This window comes from Osmerus mordax, chromosome 14, assembly GCF_038355195.1.
Source record: "Osmerus mordax isolate fOsmMor3 chromosome 14, fOsmMor3.pri, whole genome shotgun sequence".
NCBI classification, from domain to species: domain Eukaryota; kingdom Metazoa; phylum Chordata; class Actinopteri; order Osmeriformes; family Osmeridae; genus Osmerus; species Osmerus mordax.
Window position 1 is genome coordinate 4,281,964 of NC_090063.1, and position 27,967 is coordinate 4,309,930.

The 27,967-nt window shown below is 50.0% G+C and overlaps 1 protein-coding gene across 1 annotated transcript in view; it reads right to left on the reverse strand.

The window, feature by feature from the left end:
• Positions 1-751: 751 nt before the first annotated feature.
• Positions 752-27,967, reverse strand: part of col5a1 (procollagen, type V, alpha 1) — a 43,812-nt gene continuing 16,596 nt past the window's right edge. Inside the window, 44 exon segments of the mRNA XM_067250212.1 lie at positions 752-3,262; positions 3,550-3,783; positions 6,686-6,754; positions 8,640-8,752; positions 9,121-9,388; positions 9,507-9,560; positions 9,656-9,691; positions 9,808-9,861; positions 10,020-10,127; positions 10,716-10,769; positions 10,961-11,014; positions 11,255-11,362; positions 11,635-11,688; positions 11,842-11,895; positions 12,105-12,158; positions 12,270-12,293; positions 12,296-12,325; positions 12,667-12,725; positions 12,728-12,773; positions 12,907-12,926; positions 12,929-12,959; positions 14,856-14,906; positions 14,908-14,964; positions 15,309-15,366; positions 15,485-15,588; positions 15,738-15,791; positions 16,297-16,350; positions 17,571-17,678; positions 17,979-18,086; positions 18,428-18,481; positions 19,196-19,285; positions 19,450-19,557; positions 21,282-21,314; positions 21,316-21,336; positions 21,430-21,483; positions 21,642-21,695; positions 21,813-21,857; positions 22,038-22,091; positions 22,312-22,356; positions 23,456-23,509; positions 24,013-24,066; positions 24,574-24,681; positions 26,573-26,626; positions 27,343-27,387. Of these exon segments, the coding sequence (XP_067106313.1) occupies positions 3,116-3,262; positions 3,550-3,783; positions 6,686-6,754; positions 8,640-8,752; positions 9,121-9,388; positions 9,507-9,560; positions 9,656-9,691; positions 9,808-9,861; positions 10,020-10,127; positions 10,716-10,769; positions 10,961-11,014; positions 11,255-11,362; positions 11,635-11,688; positions 11,842-11,895; positions 12,105-12,158; positions 12,270-12,293; positions 12,296-12,325; positions 12,667-12,725; positions 12,728-12,773; positions 12,907-12,926; positions 12,929-12,959; positions 14,856-14,906; positions 14,908-14,964; positions 15,309-15,366; positions 15,485-15,588; positions 15,738-15,791; positions 16,297-16,350; positions 17,571-17,678; positions 17,979-18,086; positions 18,428-18,481; positions 19,196-19,285; positions 19,450-19,557; positions 21,282-21,314; positions 21,316-21,336; positions 21,430-21,483; positions 21,642-21,695; positions 21,813-21,857; positions 22,038-22,091; positions 22,312-22,356; positions 23,456-23,509; positions 24,013-24,066; positions 24,574-24,681; positions 26,573-26,626; positions 27,343-27,387 (3,138 nt within the window). The 3' untranslated portion in view covers positions 752-3,115.

The window sequence follows — 27,967 nt, forward strand, 5'->3', positions numbered from 1 at the left end:
TCATTCAGCAACACATTTTCACATGATTTACCAGGCTGTCTGTGCTAACTCTGTGTGAATGTGTACATTCATTTTAATGAGGGGTTGTTTTGGTCCAGCCAACAACACAGATTCTTCTTCTTGGGGGAGGCTGGTGAAGAGTTTAAACCTTAAGTGAGTCACAGTACGTTACACCTCCTCACAAGGACATTTCCGACGACCAAATTGGCGACCATCCACACGTTATTCTGAGATACACAGCAAACGTGTTTTTGCGAGGCGGAGCCTTGTACCAGAGTGGGTACGATCTTTGACCCTCGAGAGATGTTCCAGTATTGGTGAGGAGAATTGAAAATAGTTTGTTCTATATTATTCCAGTGGAGTTTCATGAACACGAGATTAATTCATTTAAGAGTTTGGTGTGACCATCCCAGACCATTTGCAGGATGAGCTATTCTTATAAAAAGTGTCATACTGTATTGACTGATTAAACCATTTAACAGTTACATTTTTGCTTTCCGAGAGAAAGAGTGGGCCTCTCACTTACACTATGGTATCAATTAATATTTATTTTTAAATAATACAATAAATATTCTTAAAACGAACATTTTGGCAGAGAGTTACAATATCACCATTCTCTCTCCATTTCACAATTATGGACATGACCGTTTGTATCATTCTTAGCAATCAAAAATGTATTGTTTTTTGTAATAGAAACGTGGATTGGAGATCATGTCATTTTTAAGTATAACAAGAGAAAAAAACTTTACAATTTCATGCATACAGATAGGTTTTAATGCTTCAAAAGACATACAAGAGTGGGTGGCCACAGTAAACTTGAATTTATTGACATAAAAACCAAATATATCTTCTATCCTCTCTTACACAGGTTTGACAAGACAACAAACAACAGACAAACGTAAAACAACAAAACAAAAACAAAACAAAAACTTTATTGGCAGCGTCACTGCTGGTTCTGAAAATTTACAATAATGTGTTGTCCTTTTATTGAGAGTGAAGTGTTAAATTTGGCGTGCTGCATCACAACTGAACATAAAAACCAAAGATCTACAAGTGTTTTTGGAGTCACCTTAACAGAAATGGTTCAAGTCACATATCTATATGTAAAAAAAGAAACGTATATCAAGCTACTTAAAGAGGACAGTAAAGATCTGTGGTAGATGCTGTAGTGGTCAAAAGCATAAAGAGTGCATAGTTTGTACAAAGGGAATAACAAGGCGCAAAAAGAGAATAAACTAACAGATAAATCAGAAGACCCAAACAATTACAAAAAGCTTTTAATCTGGCTTCTCTTCCAGCGGGTGAACAATCTATCATTAAAATATATATTTAACTTTTTACTATTTTACCTAAGAACACAGAATGTCTCAATAGTGGATTTAACCAATACAATTCATCGGGGTTTTCAGTTTCTTTCAAGGGATAAAGAACATTTCTATGAGGAAATAAACTTTGGTTGAAGGAGAGTTAAGTGTCCAAGACCTTTGGATAAGCAGAAACGGGCCTATTGCCTCTTGTGAACAAACTCCATAAAGATGACCATGGCACAAAAATACCACAAAAGATCCGTTCACACGATGTATTGTGTTAAACGCTATGATATGCAAACACACTGCAGTACCATTCCTTTGTGTGTTTTTTTTACAGACATCTACAGTTCGAGTGGATTGATAAGCATCACATTCAACAACCGACTACAATCTCATATCTCCATCAGCACATGCTGGGAATTGCTGTAAGTTCAGACACGTCTTGGGCCTTGCTGGAAGGAATATAAAGAAACAATGTACTGGGCTATAAACGGGACACGGCATGCATTAAAAGACCCCTGAACATAAATAAGGATGTAGCAAAGATCTTCCAGGGTCAAAGGTCATGGCTACAGGGGAGTTGGGGCCGGGGTAACCATGGTGATGGATGAAGATGGAAATCATACTACTGTCATAGAAATAACAAACACTAGAAAAACACATAGCACCACAGGAGGAGAGAAGAAAAAAAATAGCACCTTAGTTTAAATTTCTTTGTTTTTCACGTTGTGATGTCGACTCCCGTTGCATATATAGTTTGAAAGAGAAAAAATAGGAAAGTACTAGCAAAACAAATATGATAGAAGCTGTTTATTAAGTTACTAAATCTCCAACTGCCACCAAAACAGGCATTTTATAAGATAAAAAAAGGAGGAATGTTTAGTTTTTTTATGCAAATCAACTCTCACATAGAACAGAGCTTGTTTCTGTCTTTTATTGTTATTTCATTCTTTTGTTCTTAAATTACAACAAGGTGTGCTCCACACCTGCAACAAGACAGCTCTCCCCATCGAATTTGTTCCTTTTTGTTTTTTGTTCAATTTACAAGTCAAACGTCTTCTTCTTCTTGTGTAATTTGACTGATTTCCAATGCCCGTCGTCTCCTGCCTCACAGTTGAGAAGGTCACATGCACGTTTTGAAGCCAGAATCAATAAAACATTACCAGGAAAAATATACAGAACGTACTTACAAACATACAAAAAATATTTATATATATTTATATATATAAGCTCCATTCAAGAGAATGGGGAGACAATTATGCACAAAACAAAGTGATTCCAAAATGAACGGGCGAACCAATGAATAAAGTGAAGAAAGGAGGGAGAGGAGAAAAAACAGAGATCCAAACATAAAGAAAACCAAGAGCCAAATCAGATGGTGCTCCACTGCAAATATTCCAACCCACTGAAACGAGTCCGGTTTCAGAGAAGGCCTTGGGTGTGTGGGACAGCAGACCTGTGTCTGCGTCAAGTGCGCTGGAGATTGGCAGAGGTCACGGATTAGGATTAGAGGGCAGGAGTCAAAGGGGCTTGATAGTATCTGATCTATCCAGTTTCAAAACTTGCATGTGATGGAGAAGGCACATTGAGGTTACAAGGTTGCTGTTTTTGTATTATTCTTATCAATTCCTGTAGAATTATATTGTATTCTTGTTTAGAAAGTGTTTTACTCATACTTGTTGCTTTTTGGAAACAGAATGATTTTACAAATAGAAAGTGTCCGATTCATTGCATGTATTTTGTTTCTGAGAAAACAAAAACATTTTTTTTTTTTTTTTTGCTCTCCAAAAGTTCACTTAACAGTCTTAGCCGAGGAAACAAACAGGGCCCACTTCGAATCCAAACTTCTGTGCGGCTCCACCGAAATCGTTGAACATAATGTCAACAACTGGCACCTGCTCCACCTTGGGTGTGTTGATCTCAAGAACTGTCTTTTCATAACCCTTTTTCAACTGTAGAGGGGGGAGAGAGAGAGAGAGAGAGAGAGAGAGAGAGAGAGAGAGGGGAACCGTGTGAGCCATGAGGGCCATTGAATAATGGCAAAGATCTCATCTACCTTTACGCCGTGCCGTGTACAAAACATACACCAGGACCTCAGACGAAAGGCTCAAATCAATGTTACAAGGATGCAGGTTTTCGAAAACGCACACAATTCTAGTCTCCAACGTTCCTCCGTCTCTGTATAGGCACACACACACACACACACACAACACCTCGCTCCCCTCACGGTTGTACTCACCGCACAGCCATCCACCACGGCTCGGATGAAGGGATTGTTGTCGTATGACATCTCCTCATCGTTGGAGCCCAGGAAGCGGATCGCTTTGTCGTACGAGTCCTGGTCCTGGTCGTGCCAGGCCACGGACTGGTAGCAGTTGTAGGTCACGTTCTGTCGGGCCGCCGCACTCAGCAACCTGAGGAAGGTCATCTGGACCACTCCGATAGGGTTGCCCTCTGCATCCGCATACGACAGCTAAACGCACGCACACACGTAGGGAACAAAAAGGGAGGGTGTCTAGGACTGGAGACGATTCAGCACGTACAGCTCCCGCCACAGCACAAACATAGACCAACTTTTAAACGTCTTCCTCGCACCTGCCTGTGTTTGTGTGTCTCTTAGGAGTGTGAGGAAGCCTTCCTTTCTCGAGTGTGTGGTTGAGATAACAGCTACCGCGCGCGCACGCGCGCACGCACACACAGCAGTCTTTAACGACTCGTGCTTCCAAGTGAAGATGCAGCGATGTGATTTGGGCGTCACTCACACGCCCTCGTCTCTCTCCTTCACTTCGGAATAAGTTATGGGATATTGTTCACAAGTGCGTTTGCAGCCCTGCGTGCTGTTGTCGTGTCGTTCATCACGATTCCCCGTGTGCGTGTGCTTTGTGTGTGTGCGCTGTGTGTCTACGTGGGCACTGTGTGTGTGACGGTCTCCAGGGGGAGCATGTCGCACTTCATTACCCATAATTCTTAGCAGGGCTATGTAAGTGGGACACCACTCCCCGCTGGTCTGGCCACAAATAAGACAGATATACCAGAGAGGGCTTCAAGTAGACCCTCTTCCCCCAGAATGGCGTCCTGTATCTGGGCTGACAGCTTCCTAGTCCTAGGCTCTGAGGTCCAGTGAGGTGGAAAGGCTTCTATGAGGGCTCAGTCTGTCTGGATCTGTGACTTGTAACTCCTCTAGGCCTTGGGAGCAGCTGGCAGAGCTCTGCTGCAGATCTCCAGGAGACTGAGGTAGCAGTGTGGGCTCTATCCCTCAGCCCGGGAACTCCACAAGCAGGGGCCTTTAGACAGGCCTTAAAGATGGGCTTACAATGCTTGAGAGTTGCTAGTCCCTTGAAATTGTATTGCACATTGGGTGACAGATCAAAAAAGGACAAAAGTTCAGGGTTTTCCTAAAGGGCTATGGGATGTCAGACACTGGGAAAAATAAGGATGGTGGTCTAATCTGATTTGATGCTCTGGGGGTCATACACACGCAGTGTAGAAATGTGGGATTGGTCTTGTGACGATTAACTCTTGAAGGGAATGCTCAGTGTAATTGAATGACTAGGCATCTATTATTATGACATGAAAAGTTGTGCAATGTGATTTAATCATGAGGAAAAAAAATTGCAAAATCAAATTATTTGTCCGGTCGTTTGTCATTGCTAATCGGCTTGGCAACGAGCAGACATAGAGCCTGATCCGCTTCACTGGAGTTCAAAACCAAGATGTGTTCTGTTCCACTGTGCTGACTCTCCTCGTTACTAACGGTGATGGATGGCCAGGTCGGCAGCCCGCTGACATTTGAGAACATCCGTCTTAGGTGTGATGTCACCGTTTCCATACCAACCGGCGGTGTTCCGTCGCCAGGCCCCGCCGTGATCTCTTCTTCTTCTCTCAGACACACACGACTGACCGGAGCAAAGCACATGCCACGCCCATGCCATGCAGGGGGAGCAGGGAGCCACCCCGACTGATGGTGCGTGTGCGTGTGTGGTAAATCATCCTCTCTGTCACGCACACACACGTGCAGATATTGACACGCAATAACTATGTGTAGACAAGGTACCTATACACACGGATACACACACATACACACACACACACACACACACACAACACACACTTCTGCAAACTCTCAAACGAGACCATGATGGACAGGTCCAATAATCTATTCGGAATCAGCGACCTAAAGGTCTATTTGAATTAGTGATAACTTGAGCGTGGGAGTGGTTTAACCTCAGTCCATCATGTCCTGTCTGAGAGTCTGGTCTCAACAGGTGGCTCTACATGGGAGACAGCTCTCCTCCAGTCCCACAGGATCTGGAGCTGCCCCCCTCTCCTGCTCCCGTCTCCCCCCCCCCCCCCCCTCTCCCCCCCCCCCCCCCCCTCTCCCCGCCCCACCCCAGTGTGTGGAACCAGCCCCACATAGCCATGGAAACGTTACCTCTTTATCACAGCCGCATGTCAACAGTGGCTGACTACCCAGAAGCCCCTGGGAGGTGACTGAGTGACTTTAGGCTGGTAAGCTCGGGGTGACTACAAAGCAGCAGTTCCATCTGTCAACGCCACACCTGAGAGCACAGAGGGTGATTGAGAGACACCGGAGTCGAGAGGAACAGGCAGGATGGAAGTGTCGAGATCGACAACAGCGCCTGCTCATCGTCCCCTGAGGAAAACGGTCGGTGGCAGCTTCCTGGGATGACGGCATCCAGTGCTCTCGTCCTTTCGTCTTTTGTTTGCGTTTGTCAACGCGTTGTTTGATAGAGCTTCCGAATTTCTGAGGTTATTTCCTGCTTGCCAGCGTAACGCAGCACTCAGTCACTTCTAGGTGATGCTCCTTAACTGAACAGGCAGGAAGGTAAGTGGAGCAGGTGTGTCTACAGTCACTGTTTCCCATGGTAACACTTTCCTTCTTTCTTTCTTGTCTTTTTTGGACTCATTTCTCATTCCAAATTACGATGTTGTTTTGCAAGCTGACGTTCACCATGGTAAATACCGTGCCTGTGTACCCTACTGCTCCCCCCACCCCCCCACCTCCCCTCAGTGTAAGAGCCCCTCACCTGCTGCTGCCGTCGTTCTGAGGGATGAGCCGAGCTCAGGCTAGACCATGCACCGCACACAACCACAAGCCAGGTGCCAGAGATACGGGAGGACCCCGTACCAGAGACCAGAAACCATGCAGAGCCTCAGGCGCCAGAGGTGACCCAGCCTGAGCTGGGCCTCTGGAACCTGGGGCCAGGGGGCCACTTACCAGAGAACCTCGCTTGTAGCGACTATACCAAGTGCCCGGGCTGTCTTTGGGCCATTTTGCCATTTTGCTCTGTAAAATATGAACATGGCGTTCAGGGAAGGGAAAGGGATGAGGGGAAGAGGGGAGTGAGGCTTACCAGTTTACCACGTTTGAATTCACTGAACCAGGAGCCGGGAATCTCCTTGCCCCAAGACGTGAGCCTAGCCTGGGGTACGGAGCCCCACGGGAGACAGCAGGAGGACGGAGGACAGAGAATGAGTGTTAAAGTAACAGCCCTGTAAAATAAATAGAGGGTTTTATCCCTCCCTCCCACCCGCCCGCCTGCCCGCCCCCTCCCTCTCACTATTCCTCCCATCATCCCTCCATCGCTGTCTGTGTTGCAGAGTCTGCTGCCAAACCTGTGAAAGCAGACACCGCACAGAGCGGGAATGCAGAATGCTGAAAGACCCCGGCGAGACAAATATGGCAGTTTGTACAAACGCTGTCTGGTGGCTAATTACCAATCGAATATGAGTAAACAATCCTTAAGTAGGCCAGCCCCCCCCCCCCCCCCTGTTACTACGAGCAACAGCCGTTTCGAACCAGCCCTGACAGGATGTCTCTCTTTTAGGGATGTGTTGGTGCTCCGCGGGGCAGCGGGGCATGGCTGTAATGGACTTATGACTGAGAGGACGGCCCTTTCATCTGGTAGATGAGTCCCGACGAGGGCCTGTCGTCAGGGCCCTCGCACGTTAATGAATGTTCGACAGGCGACTACAGGGCGGTGTGTGTGAGAAGGCATACATTAGACACACGCTGCCTTGAAAGTCACCTTCGGATGCTCCGGCACAGAGGGAGCCAGATAGAAGGAGAGGGAGTGTGTGAGAGAGAGAGAGAGAGAGAGAGAGAGAGAGAGAGAGAGAGAGAGAGAGAGAGAGAGAGAGAGAGAGAGCAGCAGGGTGCTCCAGTGGGGTAGAGTGAAGGAAAGTGTGAAAAGAATTGAGAAAAGCAAAGAGAGGCCGAGAGAAACAGAGCAAAGGGAGAGAGGGAGACTGAGAACGACCGAGAGAAGGAGAGAGAGAGTCTGAGCCTTTCACTGTACAGAAAAGGGAAAGAGAATAAATCGTGTTCACCTCCATTTTTACCCACAAATGAGAGCAGACCGCACGAAGCGGTCAAGTCCCAGGCTATGTAAAGGCGGCTTCATTATTCCAGGCTTAAGCAAACGTCCGCTCCTCTGGGCTAGAGAGTGGATCGTTAAAACCTTTGTAGCACTGTGGCATTACAGAACTCCCCACCTAACACAGACAAGCTGTCTGCTGTTCTACCCACCCCTGGCCCCCCCTCTGCTCTGCTCTACTCTCATCTCCATCCCTCTCCCCTCCTCTCCTTTACACTCTCCTCTCCTCTTCTCTGCTCTCCTCTCATCTCCATCCCTATCTCCCCTCCTTTCGTTTACGCTCTCCTCTCCTCTGCTCTCCTCTCATCTCCATCCCTCTCCCCTCCTCTCCTTTACACTCTCCTCTCCTCTTCTCTGCTCTCCTCTCCTTTTCCGCTCTCCTCTCGAACTTAGCTGGTGGTCAGCTGTGTGTCTATGCAAGAGGAAGACCGTAATCTCTACACACTGACTGTGACAGCCACAGACACGAACACTGTCGACACTGTTAGTGAATCTGGACGTGTCTCTGATGGGGCCTGCTGCCCTCTAGGGGACTGGCAGATCCCCTGGGTGTCTGCCTCAATCCCCCAAATCCCACTGGCGTGGTGGGGGCTACGCTGCCCGCCAGACCTGCGCGAGGAGTGGACGAGACCCCCAGGGGGTCCGCCGGGAGAGGCGCAGTAGTGGTTTGCACGCCTGACAGTCGAGGAGGAGACGCAGTTCCAATCACTTTGTCAGCAGCACGCAGTCTGGGCTACTCTGCTGTCGGTCGAGTTCAGAGGACCAAGTACAGTACTGACGACTCTCCTCCCCCCCTCCCCCCTCCCCCTCCCCCCCTCACCGGCCAGAAATGCTCTATTCCACTAACTATAAATATATCCCCTTCTACCAAACAACCAGAGTGAGAGAAAGAGAGAGAGAGAGAGAGAGCATAAAGGAAGATAAGACTCACCCCTTCTGACTTCTTATCAGGGTAGATACAGCTCTCTCCTCCCGCTGTGAAGTTGCAGTGGACCTTGAAGGAGTCCCTGGAGCATCCCTGGTTAGGATCAATCCAGTACTCACCTGGATTGAGAGAGAGAGAGAGGGGGGGGGGGGGAGGGAGAGAGAAACGGAGGAGAGCGGGAACGCGAGAGAAAGAGAGGGAGAGCGAGAGGGGACAGAGATATAGACAAGGAGAGTGAACGAGAGGGAAAGGGAGAGGGAGAGCGAAGGAGAGGGAGGGATAGAACGAGCGAGGGTGAAAGATTGGGGGAGGGGAAACGGGACAGCGGGGGAGACGGAGAGAGAAAGGGGGACCAATTAGACACATTCCGTCGGCCTTCTTCCCTCAGGGGGCAGGAAGGCAAACACAGTTCGAAAGTGGCATGCTGCGCTCCATCCATCCAGTCAGGCTGTCATCGACACTGCGCGTGCCCAGACAGGACGCCCACCATCGGGGAAGTCGGGGTGGCAGAGCTGCAGGTCCTTGCAGGTGCGGGCCGGGTTGGCCTGGGTGCCCAGCGGGTGCTTCATCTGCTCGATCTCCAGCTTGAGGGAGTTGAGCGAGCCGAAGATCTCCTCCATGCCGTCGTCGTAGTCCTTGTAGTTGGCGTCCGCCGCCGCCGCCTCGTCCATCACCTGGCTGGCGTCGATGTTCCTGCGGCTCCTCTTGGGGTTGGCCTGCATGGGCAGCGGGTGGATGACGTCGCCGGGGGGACCCTGGATTGGGGGGGAGAGGGAAGGAGGCGGGAGGGGGAGGCATGGAGGAATTGAACAGAGGTGTCGCATCGCGGTATGGAGGGAAATCGGACAAGCAGGATTGAAGGAGCGAGCTTACAGGAAGGCCAGGAGGCCCGGGAACACCAGTCTCTCCCTTAGGACCGGTCTGACCCTGGAGAGACGGAACACGGGACAGTGTTATACACACACACACACACACACACAGAGCACAGAGCACACACAGGTTGGTTTTTGAGGAGCACCTACCGATGATCCTTTAGCACCTTTGGGACCAGGGGGGCCCTGGAAACAGAAAGACAGAGAGCACAACATCAGGGGGGTGACGGGGCTGGTGGGGGAGGGGGGATGTAAGAGGTAGGGTGGTGGGTTGGGGACAGTTGGTGGGACACTTGTCTTACCGGTAAACCTGGAGGCCCGAGGGGACCGATGGGTCCTGAGGGACCCGCAATACCCTGGGGAGGAGAGGACAGAGAGATGGAGACATGTCCGAATGAGGGAGTTTAGCATTTGGAACGAGACTAATGGCTAGACTAGCAACTGATATCAGCTAGTTACAGGGAGTACATGGCGGTGGAGGAGGTGGTGGTGGGGATGGGGTGACTGGACTCACATTGTCTCCCTTGAGACCCCCTGTTCCCTGGGGGCCAGGCAGGCCCCTGTCTCCCTTCTCTCCCTGCTCGCCTGGGGGGCCGATGAGACCGATGAGACCAGGATGACCCTGGGGAGAGGGAGAGAGAGAGAGAGAGAGAGAGAGAGAGAGAGAGAGAGAGAGAGAGAGAGAGAGAGAGAGAGAGAGAGAGAGAGAGAGAGATGGATAGTATATTAACAGTAGTCGCAGGAGGAAGGAAGAGAGACAGAGAAACCACCGCAAATATGTTCAATACCTTTTATCACACATTCATTTGTATCATTAGAGTAAAGATTTGGTGCTCCCTGGTCCATTCTGCTCATATGATTAATTGGTTGGACAGAGCAGTTAGTCATAGTTATTGACTGGAACAAGTGCAGTGTTGTGCACCACTGCTTGAGTTGTAATATGAGTGTGTGTGTGTGCGTTTGTGTACAGTATGCGAGTGTATGAATTGTAAATAGGCCACAAGTTCTCCTTGGGGACTAATAAAGTACCTGCTACAACATGTGTGTGTGTGAGTGTGTGTGTGTATGTGTGTGTGTGTGTGTGTGTGTGTGGGTGTGTACGTGAGCGTGTACAAATGCAATTGAGTATGTATGACTAGACGGACATGCATATCTACAGCACGGAGATTCCGATCGACAGGTTGGCGTGGCTGAGAAAGTGCTGACTCACCTTTTCCCCCTTGATTCCAGAGTCTCCCTTGAGACCAGGTAAACCTGGAGGACCCTGCGAGGGGGAAGGGGAGAAGGGGAGAGGTTGAAAGAAGGGCAAAGGAGGACAGAGACAAAGGGGGTAGAGGGGAGCATTGATAGAGGCATAAAGAAGGTTAGAGACATGTTTTCCGTGCATGACCTGAGATGTCATGTGCAGCCTTGAACTTCAGCCGGGGTCAGGGATTAAGGGTAATCTCTATTTACCATAGGTCCTGGAGGTCCGTCTGGGCCAGGGGAACCAGGCAGTCCTTGTTCTCCCTGGACAAAACAGCACAGACACAGTCAGACACTGGGAACATGTCTAGAGTCGCGTAGCCAGTTACAGTATTAGCCATTGCGGTTTCTCAAATCTCTCTGGAGTTGTGTAATCCATAAATATGGCAGTGACCCCACTGACCACTGCAATGCTTGCATGCTCCTGTTTTCAGTGGACTGTTTTATTTGGGAAAACGGTTCAAGCCAGAACCAAACAGAACTTCAAAGTCGTTTAGTACTCACCACTGGACCAGGGATCCCTCTCAGGCCTTCCGTACCAGGCTTTCCAGGAGCCCCCTGGGGGCCAACTGGACCTGTCTTTCCAGGTGGACCTTCCAGTCCAGATTCTCCCTGCAGAGCAGAACCAGACAGTCGGATTAGAGATATTCACCACAGTATTTTGTGATCAAAGGGGTTTTAAAGCCATGACTAATCTGACTGTCTCTGCCCGATTTAGAAAAATTTATTTAGAGCTTTGAATGGAAATTACATCTTAATCAAATCAATTATACCACATAATTATACCGCGTAATCACACCCTATTGAAGACAGTCTGATAAGATGGCTATCTCGAGTGATTTCCGCCGGTGATGGCGGCAAGGTGGCTTGTGATTGGCTTGTACCTTTGTGCCTTTCTCTCCCTGCCTGCCCTCGGGTCCAGTGACTCCGGGAGGTCCCTGGTCAGAGAAGAGGAAAAAATCATTAGACAAATAAAAAAACACACAAAAAACTGAGGAAGAAAAAGAGAACGAAAGAACTGGTGGGTTTCTCAGTAGGGGACCCACAACAGGAAGAGAGGGATGAGACGAGGAGAGAGGAGAGACACCTACTCTCTTTCCAGGTGGGCCTGAAGGTCCAGACTCCCCTGTGGGCCCAGGTGAACCCTGGATGAGGAGAAACACAGGATTCAGTGACAGCAGCACACCCCCGAAACATATCACCACAGTCAACGTGGCTAACGCGCCCTAGCGTCGGCATAAGTGCGCGCGAATACCCGTGCGAGTGGAGAGTGTGCCGGGGTGCCTGTGTGTGTGTGTGCGTGCGTTCTGTGTGTGTGTGTGTGTCGGTGTGACATCCGCGTGGTGACACTCACAGCTTGACCAGCCTCTCCGTCGTCTCCCTTGTCACCGGGGGGCCCATCCAAACCCTGTTGGGGACAAGGACAAACGTACTGTAAGCTCTGACACTTAATGTATATTCCCTTCATCGATTTGTACCAGCGCAGTACATCAAAGCACCGTTAAGTCGGAATACTTACAGCCTGACCGGTCTCACCAGGGGGGGGCCGGGATCACCAGGGAAACCACTGGGTCCCTGCGAATCAATACAAAGACTTATTATGGGATGTCTTGTCGAGTACAGATGGTTAGTTACTCCATAAAGAAACCCTACTATCCTGTATGTGCTCACTGACACGAGCCATTAATTATTTACTCCAGCGAAATGTGAAATGATTTTGTCCTCGGTTTTCACGGTGTGTGAACATAATTAGACCCAGTCTCGCAGAAAAAAGGTTTAGGTGAGACAGGGTTTACGGACAACAAGCCATGATTGAGGCACTGTTGCAGAGACGTAGTCAGTTACTGTCAAGTCTCAGCCGGAGATAGCATTGACTGTTCTTTGTTTTCCCTTCACGGAACCGCGTCCGAACTTACAGGGCTTCCTTTGGGGTCCATCGTCTCAGGTGGGCCTTTAGGGACCGGGAGGTCAGCAGACCTGCGGGACCGCCCTCTCCCTTCTCGCCTCGCTCTCCTCTTGGACCCTGAGAAAAGATGGATGTGTATTAGTGAGTGTGGGTGTGTGCGTGCGTGGGTGCGTGGGTGGATAGAGTGCTAGACATAGAGGTGATAGAAAGAGTGACGGGATGTTTGGTGCTGATGTTGTTGCTGACTCACTGGTGGTCCGAGTTCTCCTGCAGACCTGGCTCTCCTGCCTCACCTGAGTCACCCTGGGGGAAGAGGTAGAGGGATGGAGGGAGGGGGGAGAGAGAGAGAGAGAGAGAGAGAGAGAGAGAGAGAGAGAGAGAGAGAGAGAGAGAGCGACGTGAGAAAAATGTTTAGACGGAGAACAGGCAGGCAGTGAACCATAACATCTCTCAAATCCTATTCACACTTCCTCCACCTCCACCTCCCTGGTCCCTGTCCCGCCCCCCCGGTAACCCAGTAGGGGACAGGTGAGGAGAGGACACCCGGATCCTCATCCATCAGAGCCGGACGATTCTGGTTCCGAGTCGCTCCGAGGTCCACTGACCCTCGGGCTCTCTCTGAACCCTGCCCCTCCCCTCTTTCTCCTCCAGTCTGATTGGACAGTGGTCTCATGGGCCTGGCCCGGTCGCAGGCCCTGTCGTTGCTCACTGTCACACAAGCCTGGGACTGTCCACACAGGGAAATAAATTGATGGTCCCTTACCAGCTCCACCTGCAGAGAATGTTAGCCTAACCTTTATCTGGGATGATGGAGGAGAGAGAAAGAGAAAAGAGAGAGAGAGCGAGAGAGAGCGAGAGAGAGAGAGAGAGAAAGGGAGAGAGAGAAACAGAGTGAGAGAGAGAGAGAGAGATACAGAGTGAGAGAGAGAGAGAGAGAGAGAGAGAGGGAGAGAGAGAGAGAGAGAGAGAGAGAGAGAGAGAGGGAGAGAGAGAGAGAGAGAGAGAGAGAGAGAGAGAGAGAAAAGGTTCCCTTCCTCTTCGTCACCCTCCACCATGTCATTTAGATCACCATGCCAGGCTATGTTGTGCCCTGCTGGGGATAAGTGTTTAATCTGATCTCAATGTAATAAGGGGCTAGATATGGCTGTGTCTACTCGTGTACTGTAGTGTAGCGTTAAAGGTGATTGTACTCGGTGTGAGAAAACATTGGGGCAGAAATCTGCTCCGTTGAAGGGGAGTCTGAGATCCAGCCGGCCAGCATCTCATCCTCACAGCGGGGCAAAGCAGGTGCGTAAGCCAAACCTCACCCCGGCCGGCCAGCCAGCCAGCCAGCCAATAAAAGCTGCAGGATCAGCCGCTGTCAGATTAGCATGGGGAAAGGTGGGGGTCGAGGTAAGCTTCTCTTTGAAGAGGAGATGGACGCTTTGCTCTGATGTGAGTGTGCGGGGGGGGGGGGGGCGGGGGGGGGGGGGCGGGGGGGGGGGGGGGGGGGCGGTGGTGGCAGTCTTGGAAGGCTCATCGACCGGACCAGATAAAACAAATCATGCTGTGGCGGGCCGAGAAAGTGCTGAGGGCGTGCGCTGGCCGAGGCGCCAGGAGCTGCCAGCAGTCAGGCTGTTCATTAGGAAACAGGCGGGGGGGGCGGCCGCAGCGCCCGTGTTGATTTGCGGAGAGACACGCTTTTCAATAATGCATCCAGCGTCTTAGCATCTTAAGCGTGGTTAACCTAAGTACACTCTGTACATTCGCACACTCTCTCCTGCCAAAACTGAGCTGAGGGAGCCAGTCTTCCTGTTATATTAGCCGCGTGTGTGTGTCTTTTTGTGTGTGTGTTTGAATGTGCGTGTCCCCCCGCCAAAGAGAAAGAATCCGTCACTCCAGTTTCACGCGTCTTCTGAATAGCCGGCATCAAATATTGATGACAACAAAAGCTTTGCGGCGACTTTCGCAGAACTTCTCAAACTCATGATGACAACGGAGCCTCTTGCTTTTGCTCAGAAAAGACATTCACACTGATAAACAAGACATTGCCGACTGTGCTAAGCTCTAGTGTTTTTGTCCCCATTTTCAAAAACCCAACACGTCCGCCTGTCAGCAGAAAACATTCCTTTCGGAAACTGTAACAAAGCACATTTCTGGCCTTTCATTCCGAGACGCGCTTGCTGTGTCCTCTTTCAGGTGAGACTAACAGGGACTTACCTTCTCTCCCACGGAGCCGGGGTTTCCATTGCCTCCTGGGGGGCCCTGGGGGGCCGTCAGCTCCTGGGGGTCCGGAGGGGCCTCTGGGGCCAGGGGGACCAGGTGGGCCCTAGGTGGGTGGGTGGTGGAAGGAGAGGATAAGGAGAGAGGGATGGAGGAATGGAGAGAGAGGCAGAAGGGGGTGGTGGCAAGGGAGGGAGAAAGAGAGGAGAACGAGGAGAGAGGAAGTGGCGAGGGAAGAGCAGAGGATGGGGATAGATGGATGGGGGGGGGGGAACGAAAGGGGATCAGGAGGGAGACAGGGATGGGGGAAAGATAGATGAAGGACGAGGGTCGGATCAGTACATTGTAGACAACAATGCTCCCATGTACAGTAACGTATCCAGTACGAACTCGATAAATGATGTGGATGGGGTTCTAGTTAGTGGCTATTACGTGCGAAGGAATTCTTACCATCTGACCGACGTCTCCTGTTTCTCCTTTCTCACCGGGGGGTCCAGGCAAGCCCTGCAGAGGCAACACAGGTCAGTCCTGGCAGCACTATGGAACTCTATACAGTACCTTCAGGGGTCACAGGTCAAGGGTCAGGAGAGTCGAAGGGGGCTGGGCTAAGGGTTCTGACCTGCAGTAGTCCGACTGGACCGGAAGGTCCGGGGAACCCTCTGGATCCTTCGTCTCCCTTCTGTCCGAACAGGCCCTGTTGGCCTCTGGGCCCGGGCTCCCCATCAGCACCCTGGGAGGGGGGGGGGGGGGGGGGAGGGAGGGGGAGAAATGTTTGAGTTATATGGAGTAGGTCCACAACTGAAACTGACCAGTAGAAGGAAGTGACGTCATCATAACAGGAAGGCCTCAAGGTCTAGATTAGCCGGACAGGATGCTCACAGTGAGACCAGGGGCTCCAACCGGGCCTTGTGGGCCAGTAGGACCAGGGGGACCCTGGGGAAGAGGATGAGAGCAAAGGGTGAATATGAGTACACATCACCCTTAGGAATGTTCTGTACAAGCATGGTTATGTTATCCAAGAAGTCACTTAGTAATGGGTTAGGTTTATAAATGAAGATACTTGAAAATCCTATAAATTCACATGGCAAGTGGGCTGTGTGGATGCAATACATTTTGCATACATAAATATAATCTTAGAGTAGCGCAGAGCACTGCACAGACACGATAAGTAGTTTACATTACAGTAGAGTGGAAACGAATGGAGTAGAGTAGGGTAGACTAATGTGGAGTAATTAGAGTAACAGTACAGTAGAGTAGAGTAGAGTAGGGTAGACTAATGTGGAGTAATTAGAGTAACAGTACAGTAGAGCAGAGTAGAGTAGGGTAGACTAATGTGGAGTAATTAGAGTAACAGTCCAGTAGAGCAGAGTAGAATAGAGTAGAGTAGACTAGAGTATAATTGAGCAGAGTAGATAATACAAGGCAAGGTTGAACTCACATGTTCTCCTTTATCTCCTTTGCCTCCCTTCTGACCAGGCTCTCCAATCTCTCCCTGTAGAGGTTAGAACCACAGACGGGACAAACAATGACATGGCGATCTTCGACGTGACTTCACGAGTACCTCACCAACCTGGCACCTCGCTCTCCTAAAAGTCACGCCCGAGAGTCTTAGCGTCTCAGCGATCCCCCTTGCCGCCCCCCTCAACCCCCAAGGTCTGGCCTCGCACCCATTAGCAGCTCCGAGAGGCGCTGGGCAGAGGATCGCACCTCGACGCGTTACCCTGCGTCTTTCGCAGACTCGGGATGTGTGAACGAGAATAGGAACAGTGACTCACTCGACACAGTCCCCACACCCCCCTTCGCACGTCCCCCCGTCCCCCCCGTCCCTCTCTTTCTCTCACCCACCTCTTCCTCCTCCTCCTCTGCCTCTCCAGGAACGTTAGGCTCTTAGACAAAGACACTTGGAGTGGATGTGTCCCAGCTGTAGCGAGCCTACCCTGGGAGATAACTGTTTAAATGCTAGAGGTGGAGTTCATTTTTTATCTGTGTGGCAAAACTGCCTTGTTCCCATGCCCCTGTCACCGTGAAGCCAGGGAAAAGACCAAAGCCCATTTCCAACTGAGGGATTCCTCCACGGAAAAGAGATTCAAGTACTGCTGATCTCTGCGCAAATGTTTCTGTGAATGTGCGTGTGTGTGTGTGTGTGTGTGTGTGTGTGGGGGGGGGGGGGGTAGGGCCGTGTGTGTCTGCATCTGTTTCTATGCGCGTCTCGGCATACTAATAGCTCTCCCCCCCCCGCCGCCCCCCCTCTTCCTCTGCCACTTCCTCCAGCTCTCGCTGCGTCCTCCATCTTGGAACGAAACGTACGAATGAGCGAGGATCTGCCCCTCCGCCAGCCCCGACGACTTAAAGACCTGTCGATCCCAGCTAACGCTGCCTGTCAGGCAGAGAGAGAGAGAGAGAGAGAGAGAGAGAGAGAGAGAGAAGAGAGAGAGAGAGAGAGAGAGAGAGACGCCCCGGCCTTGATCTGTTCACCGTGACGTTTGTGTGTTGTTCGTGTGCGTGCGTTCCATTCCTCGTGTCGAGGTTTCTATATTGTTCATGATGCTGCATTGCCTGCCATCGCGCAACTTGCAAAGATATGACGGAATATCTCTGGCACATCTTAGGCCTCTTACGGCCAGCTCTAGAAGCTGGAAGCCCGGTACCCGACACCCCCCCCTGCCCCTCTTCCTCTCCCTCCCCCTCTGCTTCCCTCCCTGCCTGCCTCACCTTGTCTCCGTCCTCCCCTGGGGGTCCCAGAGGGCCAGCAGGTCCGGGCAGACCCACAGGTCCCTGGACACCATCTCTTCCGGCTGGGCCTTGCGGTCCTTTCTCTCCCTGCAAATCGTCATCACATCATCTCAATGTCATTCGGGTGGCTTTCATGGATTTAAGCAGTGGATCGTAACGACAGCATTTAAGTAATAGAGCTGAAACCAACGCAAAGACACATAGCACCACGACACTACACAACCTCACTAGTATGCTGTGATATATCACAATGGTGCTGTACACTCCCGCAATGTTGCTGTAAAATGTCACAATGACCCTCGACAATCCAACAGTGATGCTTGACATTAGTGACATTTCCAGAAGCTTAAGTAGCTGAGTTCACAGCCATGCAGAACTGGTTCTTACTGGTCCGCCCTTCTCTCCTGAGGGGCCTGGGGGTCCCTGAGGTCCGGGGCGGCCGGGGAGTCCAGTGGGTCCAGCGGGGCCGGCTGGTCCACGCTCACCAGGAGAACCCTGCAGAACACGAGAAAACCAGGTCAGTTAGAACTGCAAACCTTACATTAGAACTATAGAAACCCCTTCAAGCATCTTGGGAGAACATCTTCATGTCAGGCAAATGTGCAAAGTAAGAATTGCAGCTACTACATGATGAACAGGCTTAAATGATGTTATGTAATGCATAGGATGGGAAGTTGTTGCTAACGCTACTATAGTGAGAAACTAAGAGTGAGAAAGAGAGAGACAGAGAGAGAGAGAGAGAGAGAGAGAGAGGGCGAGAGACACATTGTGTGTGTGTGTGTGTGTGTGTGTGTGTGTGTGTGTGTGTGTGCGAGTACGTCTTCATGTTTACTCACAGCAGGTCCAGGTGGGCCGTTGGGGCCTTCACTTCCTTTCAAGCCATGAGCCCCCTGTGGAGAGACAGAAGGAAGGACTTTGAAAAGCAACCAATCCTCCAGCTCTTCTCAGGAGAGAGAGGGGGGCGTAAAGCCCCCACCTCTCCCTCACCGTGGACTCTGAAGCCCAGCATCCCCCGTTGGGAGTCGGGGAATATCCTTCGACCCCCACCGAGGACCCTAAAGTCGTGCGAGGGTGCGTGTGTGCAGACGTGTGTGTGTGTATGTGTGTGTGTGTGTGTGCTTGAGTGAAAGGAAAAGAGACGAGCGTGAGACTCACTGAGAGACGTCACCTTGTCCCAAGTCAACTCTCTAGTTGCGCTCAACAGACAGAGTCGATCGCGAGAAGATCCCACATACTTAATGGAGCGATGACGGAAATCGCCGCATTCTAATGAGGCTATAATTAGATGCTGATGCATGGTAGTTACATAACAATCAGATGTCTGTTCAGTTCCATTTTTTTATGAGGGAAGAATGGAAGAGGGCCCCTCAGGATGGGATTTGATCCGTGAGATTACCAAATTGAATAAAACCCATGTCGAAAAGACTAGGAGGATTCTGCTTAAGTTTCAGCTCCTGAAATGAACTAATATTAGAAAAAACTCACTTTTGAAAGTTAGACATTTCTGTCTATGCCATGTAAGTCGTAAAGCGAGCCAAAGGCAGTGCAGTTGACACTGTTGCCTGCTGGGAAGTGTAGTTTGGTTTCCAGGCAGCATCACTCACCACTGGGCCGGGCAGACCTCTCTCTCCAGGGAAGCCTCTCAGACCGGGGGGACCGTCTTTACCAGCTGGGCCTGCGGGACCTGGATCACCCTGCAGGGCAACACAGAGAGGCTCCAGGTGAAGGGAGTGTATATGTCTACGCTGTAGGCTGGTGGTGACCAGTGAGAGGAAGAAAAGTTGTAGGAGAGAAGAGAAGAGGAGAGGAGTGGAGAGGTGAGGGCTGGAAAGGAGAGGACTAGAGGAGAGGCGCTTACCTTGGCTCCCTCCTTCCCTGCAGCTCCAGGTAGACCCTGCTCACCAGGGGGTCCTGGGGGGCCTGGGTGGCCCCGATCCCCCATGGGTCCTGTCTCACCGGTGGGTCCCTGTGGATAGATGGAGGAGTACAGTTAAGGAGGGCAAACAAATGAAGTGCGATCATTCGTGATTTTTGGAAACAATCTCAATGCATGTTTTGAGCTCTTTACACTAAGGCAAATCCACTGGAAGTTACTTTGCGTGAGTATTAAGTCTAGCTACTATAAATGTCACTGAATCTCAAATGCCATGCAACCTTTGATAGTAACATCGAACAGTGAACATAAAGCCTGTCTATCGAAGTGTAAACGCGGCTGTCTCAACGAAATGTCTACCTAAAATCACAGGGGAACCTGAGCACGAACGGTTTGTTTATTTATCTGCGTGTCTCCGTGGCGACAGAGCAATACCACTTGTTCAGTGAGCATAATTGGAAAGAAATGAAGGCAAATACAATGTTTTGTCTGTGTACTACCTAGTCCGAGTTTGTGCCAGCCAATACTCGGAAACTGTGCAGATGTAGTGAGAGGGATGAGAGAGGTGAGGGAGGGAGAGAGGTGAGATAAAAGGGAGCAGGATTAATACGGAACACAGGAGCAAGAGAGAGAGAGAGGAAACAGCAATAGAATGACAGAGAGAGAGAAAGAGCGAGAGAGAGACAGAGAGAGAGAGAGAGAGAGAGAGAGAGAGAGACAGAGACAGAGAGAGAGAGAGAGAGAGAATGAGAGAGAGACAGACAGAGAGAGCGAGAGAGAGAGAGAGAGAGAGAGAGAGAGAGAGAGAGAGAGAGAGAGAGAACGAGAGAGAGACAGACAGAGAGAGCGAGAGAGAGAGAGAGAGAGAGAGAGAGAGAGAGAGAGAGAGAGACAGATGAGGTAGAGGGAAGTGAAGGAGTGCAAGCGTGTGGGAGAGGCAGCCAGCTAGTTAAGAGAGCTGCGGTGTGCCTGGTGATCGAGAGGGAGGTGTCACAGAGTGCGTGCGTGGTTGTGTGCTGAGTGGGAGGCCACGCTAGTCACAAAGCCATCATCGCCTTTCATCTGAATACCATTACGACGCGTAATGTGCCTAATTACCATTAGCAGAGAAGCCACACACAGGAAATGACTGTTGACTGTCTATGCATAATGTATGAAGCCCCAGCCGCTAATATCTAAGAGGATAAACAACACTTTGTCAGGGAGCGTTCCTGAGATATAGGAGCAAGCATTGCTAAACACCCAATGTCTGCCTTGTGAGATGCTAACGACAGACTTAATAACCTATCAACACCTTCAGTCCACGCTCACGACCGTCACAGAACGAAACCAATTAGACCGTCGATGGAGAAGAAGCCCTTCCCTCATTGCTATTCACATCTAGCGAGCGAGTAAACAAACACGCGTTCATATTTTATCTGCGTTTTGATGAGTCCGAACATTTCTCCCAAAACTGCAAGCTGTGATCATCTAAACGAGACGCAGCCTGAGAAGGAGCAGCTGTGCCAGCGGGTTGTCTGAATTCACAACCATGTGACCTCCCATCACCCGACATCCACTACGCTACATCGCTACATCCACAACATGCACCATCACTGCAGCTGTAACACCCTGCAGATTAGTTTGAGGATTCTTAACAGGCCGCGCCATGGCATTAACCACTGCCATATTGTTAGAGCTGTGCCCTTCCGGTCCCTTTGTCGCCTGACGTCCTCATTCGGTGCACATTTGCACATCGCTTTGGATGAAACCCTCTGCTAATGTTCATTTGTACAGGTACGATCGCTAGCGGTCGTCTGAGAGGCCAAAAGGCTCACCTGAGGTCCCACCACACCTGGAGGTCCCGGGGGGGCCAGTTTTGCCTTGGAAACCCTGGGGAGGAAGAAAAAGAAGGTTTGGGGTTAGGCAACGTCGTTGCGATCGCCAGCTTGTAACGTTCCTGTGGTGACTGGTGCGTTTGCTCACAGTTTCTCCTCGCTGTCCTGGGTGTCCGGGCAGACCATCCTTTCCGGCGGGGCCCTGGAATACACACACGAGCACACACACTTCAGAGCTGGTAATACACGCACACACCACACAACTTAGGCTAGCACTTGATGGATCTGCGTTAAAGGATTGTAGAATAGAAGACATGACAGGCATTGATTAATACACAGTGGTTAGAGTAACAGACTTACTGGTGGGCCCTTTGGCCCCGGGAATCCTGTTGGTCCCTGGGGACCTGGAAGACCCTGAACACAAAACAACAAGCGATCAATGAACCGATGACCCACTAATTAGTGAATCGATGCCCAGTACTGTAAATGGATCAGGATGATAGTGTCTAAGTGCCAGATAAGCTTACTTACCCTCTCACCAGGAGGCCCTGGGGGGCCGTCACTTCCTGAGTTCCCCTGGAAGCAAGAAGAGAGAGGCAGGAAGTTGTCAGAGGCAAAGTTGAAAATGCGACGGTCAAAGACTCAAAGAACTTTCCCGTGCTCGATTTTGGAGTATAACCTTTGAAGTAGTTTCTTTGCATGTGATGAAAAAACGTATCTTAAGATAAAACTTAACAAAGGGGACCTGTGTCATACCTTTGGTCCAGCTTTTCCAGTGGGTCCCCTCGGGCCCCTCTCTCCACGAGGCCCCTGAAAGGAGGAAGAAAAAGAAGCGAGAGAAAGAGGGAGATGGACAGGAAGAAGGGAGAAGAGATGACCTGTGAAGATTTCCTTCGCCGTTCAATGTGCCTCCGCTCAAACCATCTTTCATGTCAAAATGGAGGTGATTAGCAACTGCCACCTGGCATCAGCGGTTGTCATGGTTACTCTACTCAGTAGCAACAGGTCAAGGTGTAGTGTGGGGTCTCACCGTTGGTCCTCTCTGTCCCCTTGGGCCAGGCTTTCCAGCTGTGCCCTAAACATAGGACAATACACACACACACACACATTGTCAGCATCAGAGGTCACATTCTAGCTGATGTCAATGGGTGACATGAGCTTCTGATATTCAGCCAAGTGAATCAGCCTAACTCCAACCCCACCATGCAGTTAGAGACCATGGGATGAGAGAGTGGTTGGAGGCGTCAACTGACTTGGAGACCTAGAGCATGTGGATAGTTCAAAACTCAAATTACACTACAAGACCTAAAGAAAGTTATCTAGGAAAGTCGAGACCATACAAAGAGCAAACTGCAGACAATGTTTCCTAATAAAGAATAGATTAATGCCTCAACGCACAACGGATTACTTTTAGTTGGTGGCAAAAGAACGTTGTGATGAATCATAAAAGAAAGTATGTCATTTGTAATAATCTCACGTAATATCAGTGTCTTCCATTTATGTATGCAAAAAAATATAATGTATGAACTGATTACAGCTTTATTTGGGTTTAAGATTTACAGAGAACAGCTCCAGTGAAACTCATGTTAATATGCTATCCATCTCTCTCTCTCTCTCTCTCTCTCTCTCTCTCTCTCTCTCTCTCTCTCTCTCTCTCTCTCTCTCTCTCTCTCTCTCTCTCTCGATCTGGGGTTTTAGCCTCGTGAAGCTTCGCGGTGTGAGAAGATTAACAGCTTTGTGTATACCGTTCTGTTGTGCACATGACAACAAACCATCACTCTTCAGTCTGAACTAATGGTCCGTTCCTTCTATAGGAGAATGAAACATTGCACGGGTTCCACAAACAAGTGATGAACAACTTGGGGGCCGAATTTCAAAGCGTATAACAAAACGGGCTGTGGAAGTGAACGGGAAGCTGCAATGGAGTCGTTGTTTTGTCCTTGATCCTTTGTGTCCTCTCCTCCTGTCCTTTTACATTGCTCTCCACTTTACTGGTAAACATAAGACGGCGGCACTGTTACTGCTACACCGAGAGGGAGAGGGGAGGAGAGGGAGGAAGAGAGAGAGAGAGACCGGGGGAGAGAAAGTGTGTGTTCCGTGTCAAACTCGGTATTGATCTCGGGAGTTCTCAGGGACGAGAGGAATACTAAAACCTCTGGCAGATTCCGACTCACCCTGGTTCCTTTCTCTCCGTTGGCTCCGGGGAAACCTTGGAATCCCTGAGAGCCCTGTGCGTGGAAATAAGACAAACAAGAGGAAGAGGAGAGAGGGGAAGAGGGAGAGTTAGAGAGAGAGGTGGAGAGAGATAGTGGAAGAGATATAAAGAGAGAAAGAGGGAGAATGAGAGAGAGAGAGAGAGAGAGAGAGAGAGAGAGAGAGAGAGAGAGAGAGAGAGAGAGAGAGAGAGGAAGAGAAAGATATTATATGCAGCACATTCATTAAAGACTATGCAGAAGTTTTTAAATGCTGGGCCAGCGAAACGGCATTGTGGGCAGAGGTCGGCATGACTACAATTTGATGAGTAAAACGCCCGTTCTTTGATCAGCAAGGTTCAAACATGTCTGCCACTAGCTAACGTCAAAGATATGTCCTAGGAGAGGTGTATGGGGTGGGGGGTGGGGGGGGTGGGTCATCATAAATGTCATGTTTGATCAAGAAACAGGAGCATCTACTGCACAGTCTCAGATACATACTGTACATCAGACACACACACGCAAAGAGGGATAATTACCTTTGGTCCTTGCCTTCCTGGGTAACCTGGCAACCCAGGAACACCAAGTTTGCCCTGCGAGACAAGCAAAGCAAAAACAATCAACAACAGTCTCATTCGTCATACAATCGAGAGTTCCTGAAGTGGCTTTCATAAGAAATAGAGCTAGGACTTATCCCTTTGAAAAAGTACTAGTTTGCCTGTGGCTGGGTATTTGAGAGTACAATGTGCCAAAGAGCTTTGCGATCAGTTGTGATCTGTCGGATTAGTAGAGCTAGTCGTGTTTTGCCTTCTGGGGTTTAGAAGTCACCGAATAATGAAGACTGCTTTCCTTCCTTGTTCTTCTCCCTGTTCTGGGTCAAGCCCAACCTATTTTGTGGACACACATCCTTTACTAAACGTGGGTGGGATGCAAACATGGAAAACTGTTCCTCCGCTCGTCCCAGATCTGATCCATGGAATCCCAGGAGGTGAAGAGGCATGGTGAGAAAGGACTGCACTTCCTCGTGTCTGTGATGAAGCCACTCAGTAGGAGAAATGAGGGACGGTGGAAGAGGGAGAGGAAGGGGAGGGACGTCTCACCTTTTCACCATTAGGTCCCAGAGGTCCAGAGTCTCCAGGGAGACCAGAGCGACCCTTGGGCCCCTCAGGGCCATCCTCTCCTCTTGGTCCTGCAGATCCCAGTTCACCCTGAGCACACACACACACAAACAGGTAAAACAGGTTGGGATTAGGGTTCCTTTAGCCTTTTATTGATATACAATCATGTCATCATGCCAAACCTACGGACCCAGTTCCACTGCTTATCATGTTTACTAACCTCAGTATGGTACATGCAAGCTCACATTTGAATATCGCAGTATCGTTTATACTGTACTTAAAGAGCAGGCATCACTGCTCCAGTCACAAGTACTTTTGAGACTGCTCCACGCCTGAGTTGGTGGACTGTATGTGTGTGTGTGTGTGTGTGTGTGTGTGTGCGAAAGAGAGAGTGAATGTGCATGTGAGAGAGAGAGACGGAGAGAGGGAGAGAGGGAGAGAGAGAGAGAGAGAGGGTGTACGTGTGTCAGTGTGTGTGTGTGTGTGTGTGTTTCGCTGTAGTGATGCTCAGTAACTGGTTGTAGAATCAAATGAGGCTATCTCCCCTGCTGTCAGCTCAGAGGACGTGAGAGGCAGTCATAGCTGCTCTGTCCCAGCATGCACCTCCATTCGGGGGTCACAGAGACGCCATGGAAACGACGCCACGCTTCAAACTTTCCGAGACAAGCTCCAGAGACCCGACGGACCGTGAACAGTCCCTATTTACAGTCACACACACACACTCGCTCTGTATCTCTCTGAACACACACACACTCACACACACGTACACACAGGTTGAGAAAGAGGCTTCTGCTGGACACACGCGGATACTGTACAGACAGCTCATGAAAATACTCCTCAATACAAAACACACACACTCCATGTAGAGTGCGGAATAATAAGCCATTCCGATCGAGGAGGCTGCTCTTACACACAGACTCTTCTTAAATCCTCCCGTTCTTTCATGTGAATTCTCTCCATCTCTTGAGGAAGACAGGAGGGAGCCCCTCGTCTCTCTATCTCCGTCCGGCAAGACGTGATCCTTCCATCGATTGCTGCTCTTTCTTCCTCCACGCATGTGAAGATGGGCTGGCCTGGGATTTCTGCGTTTGAAGTGGAGGCCAGGCCCAGTGCCTGTGCTTTCTCACTTTAAAAGGTCTTTTTTTTCTTCTTCATCAATTCAACAAAGAGAGCCAAACACCGACGCAGGTGGAGGGTGGAGAGCTATTTCTGGCTTCGAATCGAAAAGTTTTCGCCGTCACGGGTAATTGGAGCGAGGGCGCAAGGGGGATGCAGAGCAAAGTGGATGGGTGTTCCATTTCTCTCCTACAAGCGCACGCACCGATACTGTACACTGAGCCCAAGGAACATTTCCCCAAGGGGACAAAAAAGTATATCTCATCATATGGTTTTGTACACCCACAGATTGGCACATTCATACATGGGAGACAAATGTACGCACACTTGGACACACACACACGCGATCAAACACGCACGCACGCGATCAAACACGCACGCACGCGATCAAACACGCACGCACACGATCAAACACGCACGCGATCAAACACACACACGATCAAACACGCACACACACGATCAAACACGCACGCACACGATCAAACACGAACGCAAACACTTGCCAGGGCTGGCAACGAGGTCAGTCGCTGTTTGCTCATTACCCACAATTCCACAGTGACTCAGCAGTCAAAGTGACTCAGGGCTACAAAGGGCCAAGGTGACAAAGAGGATCGATGCGCTCAATCAGTTCAAGTAAAGTCTGCATCCCTTCAGACCGGCGAGATTAAACTCAATCCCTCTTTTGTGGAGTTTTAAGCACCTCAAGTTCTTTTCAATTAAAACCCAGAGAGGTAAAAGAACCGTGAACAGACACGTGACGTCATGGCGACCACTCGGACAAGGGAGAAAAGCCTAGTCGTAAAGCTCAAGATACCAGTCACACATCTCTCCCAAAACAACAATCTCCAAAGGGCGAAACACTTACTCTGTCTCCCTTGATGCCCATGTCTCCCTTGAAGCCAGGGAATCCATCTTCTCCCTGAAAAAGGGGGGTGGGGGGTGGGGGGGAGGGAGGGAGTCATGTGTAGAGGGGAAGCTCAGATTGAGTTTTGAGAAAACACAAAGGCATACAGGAGATCTGTCTCTGACAGTTAGTCATTGGAGAGCAGCATAACTTCATATCAACTATGTATGTGTACACACACACACACACAGACACACACACACAGACACACACACGCACGCACTCACTCAGATGTATCAATGCATTTGGCAGTCACTGTTTCCATAGAAACCGATTCTCATTTTCAACTGGTCGAGGTAGGATGGCCTGACTTTGTGGGATCTACAATCTACATTTTAATATCCCATAAACATCATTATCCTCATCTTCTCATCATACTTCTCGAATACTGGTAGTTGGTTTATGTGGGAGTCAGGTGGCTGAGCGGTGAGGGAATCGGGCTAGTAATCCGAAGGTTGCCAGTTCGATTCCCGGTCATGCCAACTGATGTTGTGTCCTTGGGCAAGGCACTTCACCCTACTTGCCTCGGGGGAATGTCCCTGTACTTACTGTAAGTCGCTCTGGATAAGAGCGTCTGCTAAATGACTAAATGTAAATGTAATGTGTTCAAAAGAGTCAGATCATCCCTTTGCATCTCATAGCTTTTGTTCAACACAGACACACCACTGACAAACACACACAAACACACAGACACGCACACACAAACTACACACTGTACTCAGTGCCCATACCTTTTCTCCCTTGTGTCCTTTCAGACCCCGTACACCATCAGCTCCCTGTCAGCGAGAGAGAGAGACAGAGAGAGAGAGACAGAGAGAGAGAGAGAGAGAGAGAGAGAGAGAGAGAGAGAGAGAGAGAGAGAGAGAGACACTGGTGAGGACGTTTCCTGGGTTACCAAGCTGGGCCAGACCAGAATCAGTAGTCCTGGAGTGTCTAGCCAGGCCAGTTATGTTATGCAGCTAGGCCACCGTCTCCACATTACTAGGACAACTAAAGATGCACCTTAGACTGGAGCTCATTGATAAATAGTCAGGCAGACAGATGGATCATAAGTGTGCAGTAGAGTGGATCAGGTGGCTTTTCATGCGCCTTTCTCTGCTCGGCCTTGCTCTCGTCTGCTCTCTTCTGGTCTCTTCCGGTCTCTTCTGGTCTGGTCTGCTGTGCATTTGTCTGCTCTGCCCTGTAGTAATGAGTTTGGCCTCTAAGCCCTCTCCCCGTGTGGATCATTTGATGGGCTTCTAGCTCTCCCCGCAACCTATTGTGTATCGGGCGAGGCTGGGTGGAGGTGGCTGGGTGGAGGGGGCTGGGTGGAGGGGGGGGGGGGGGGGGCGGGGGGGAGTGGTCCTGGCTGACACT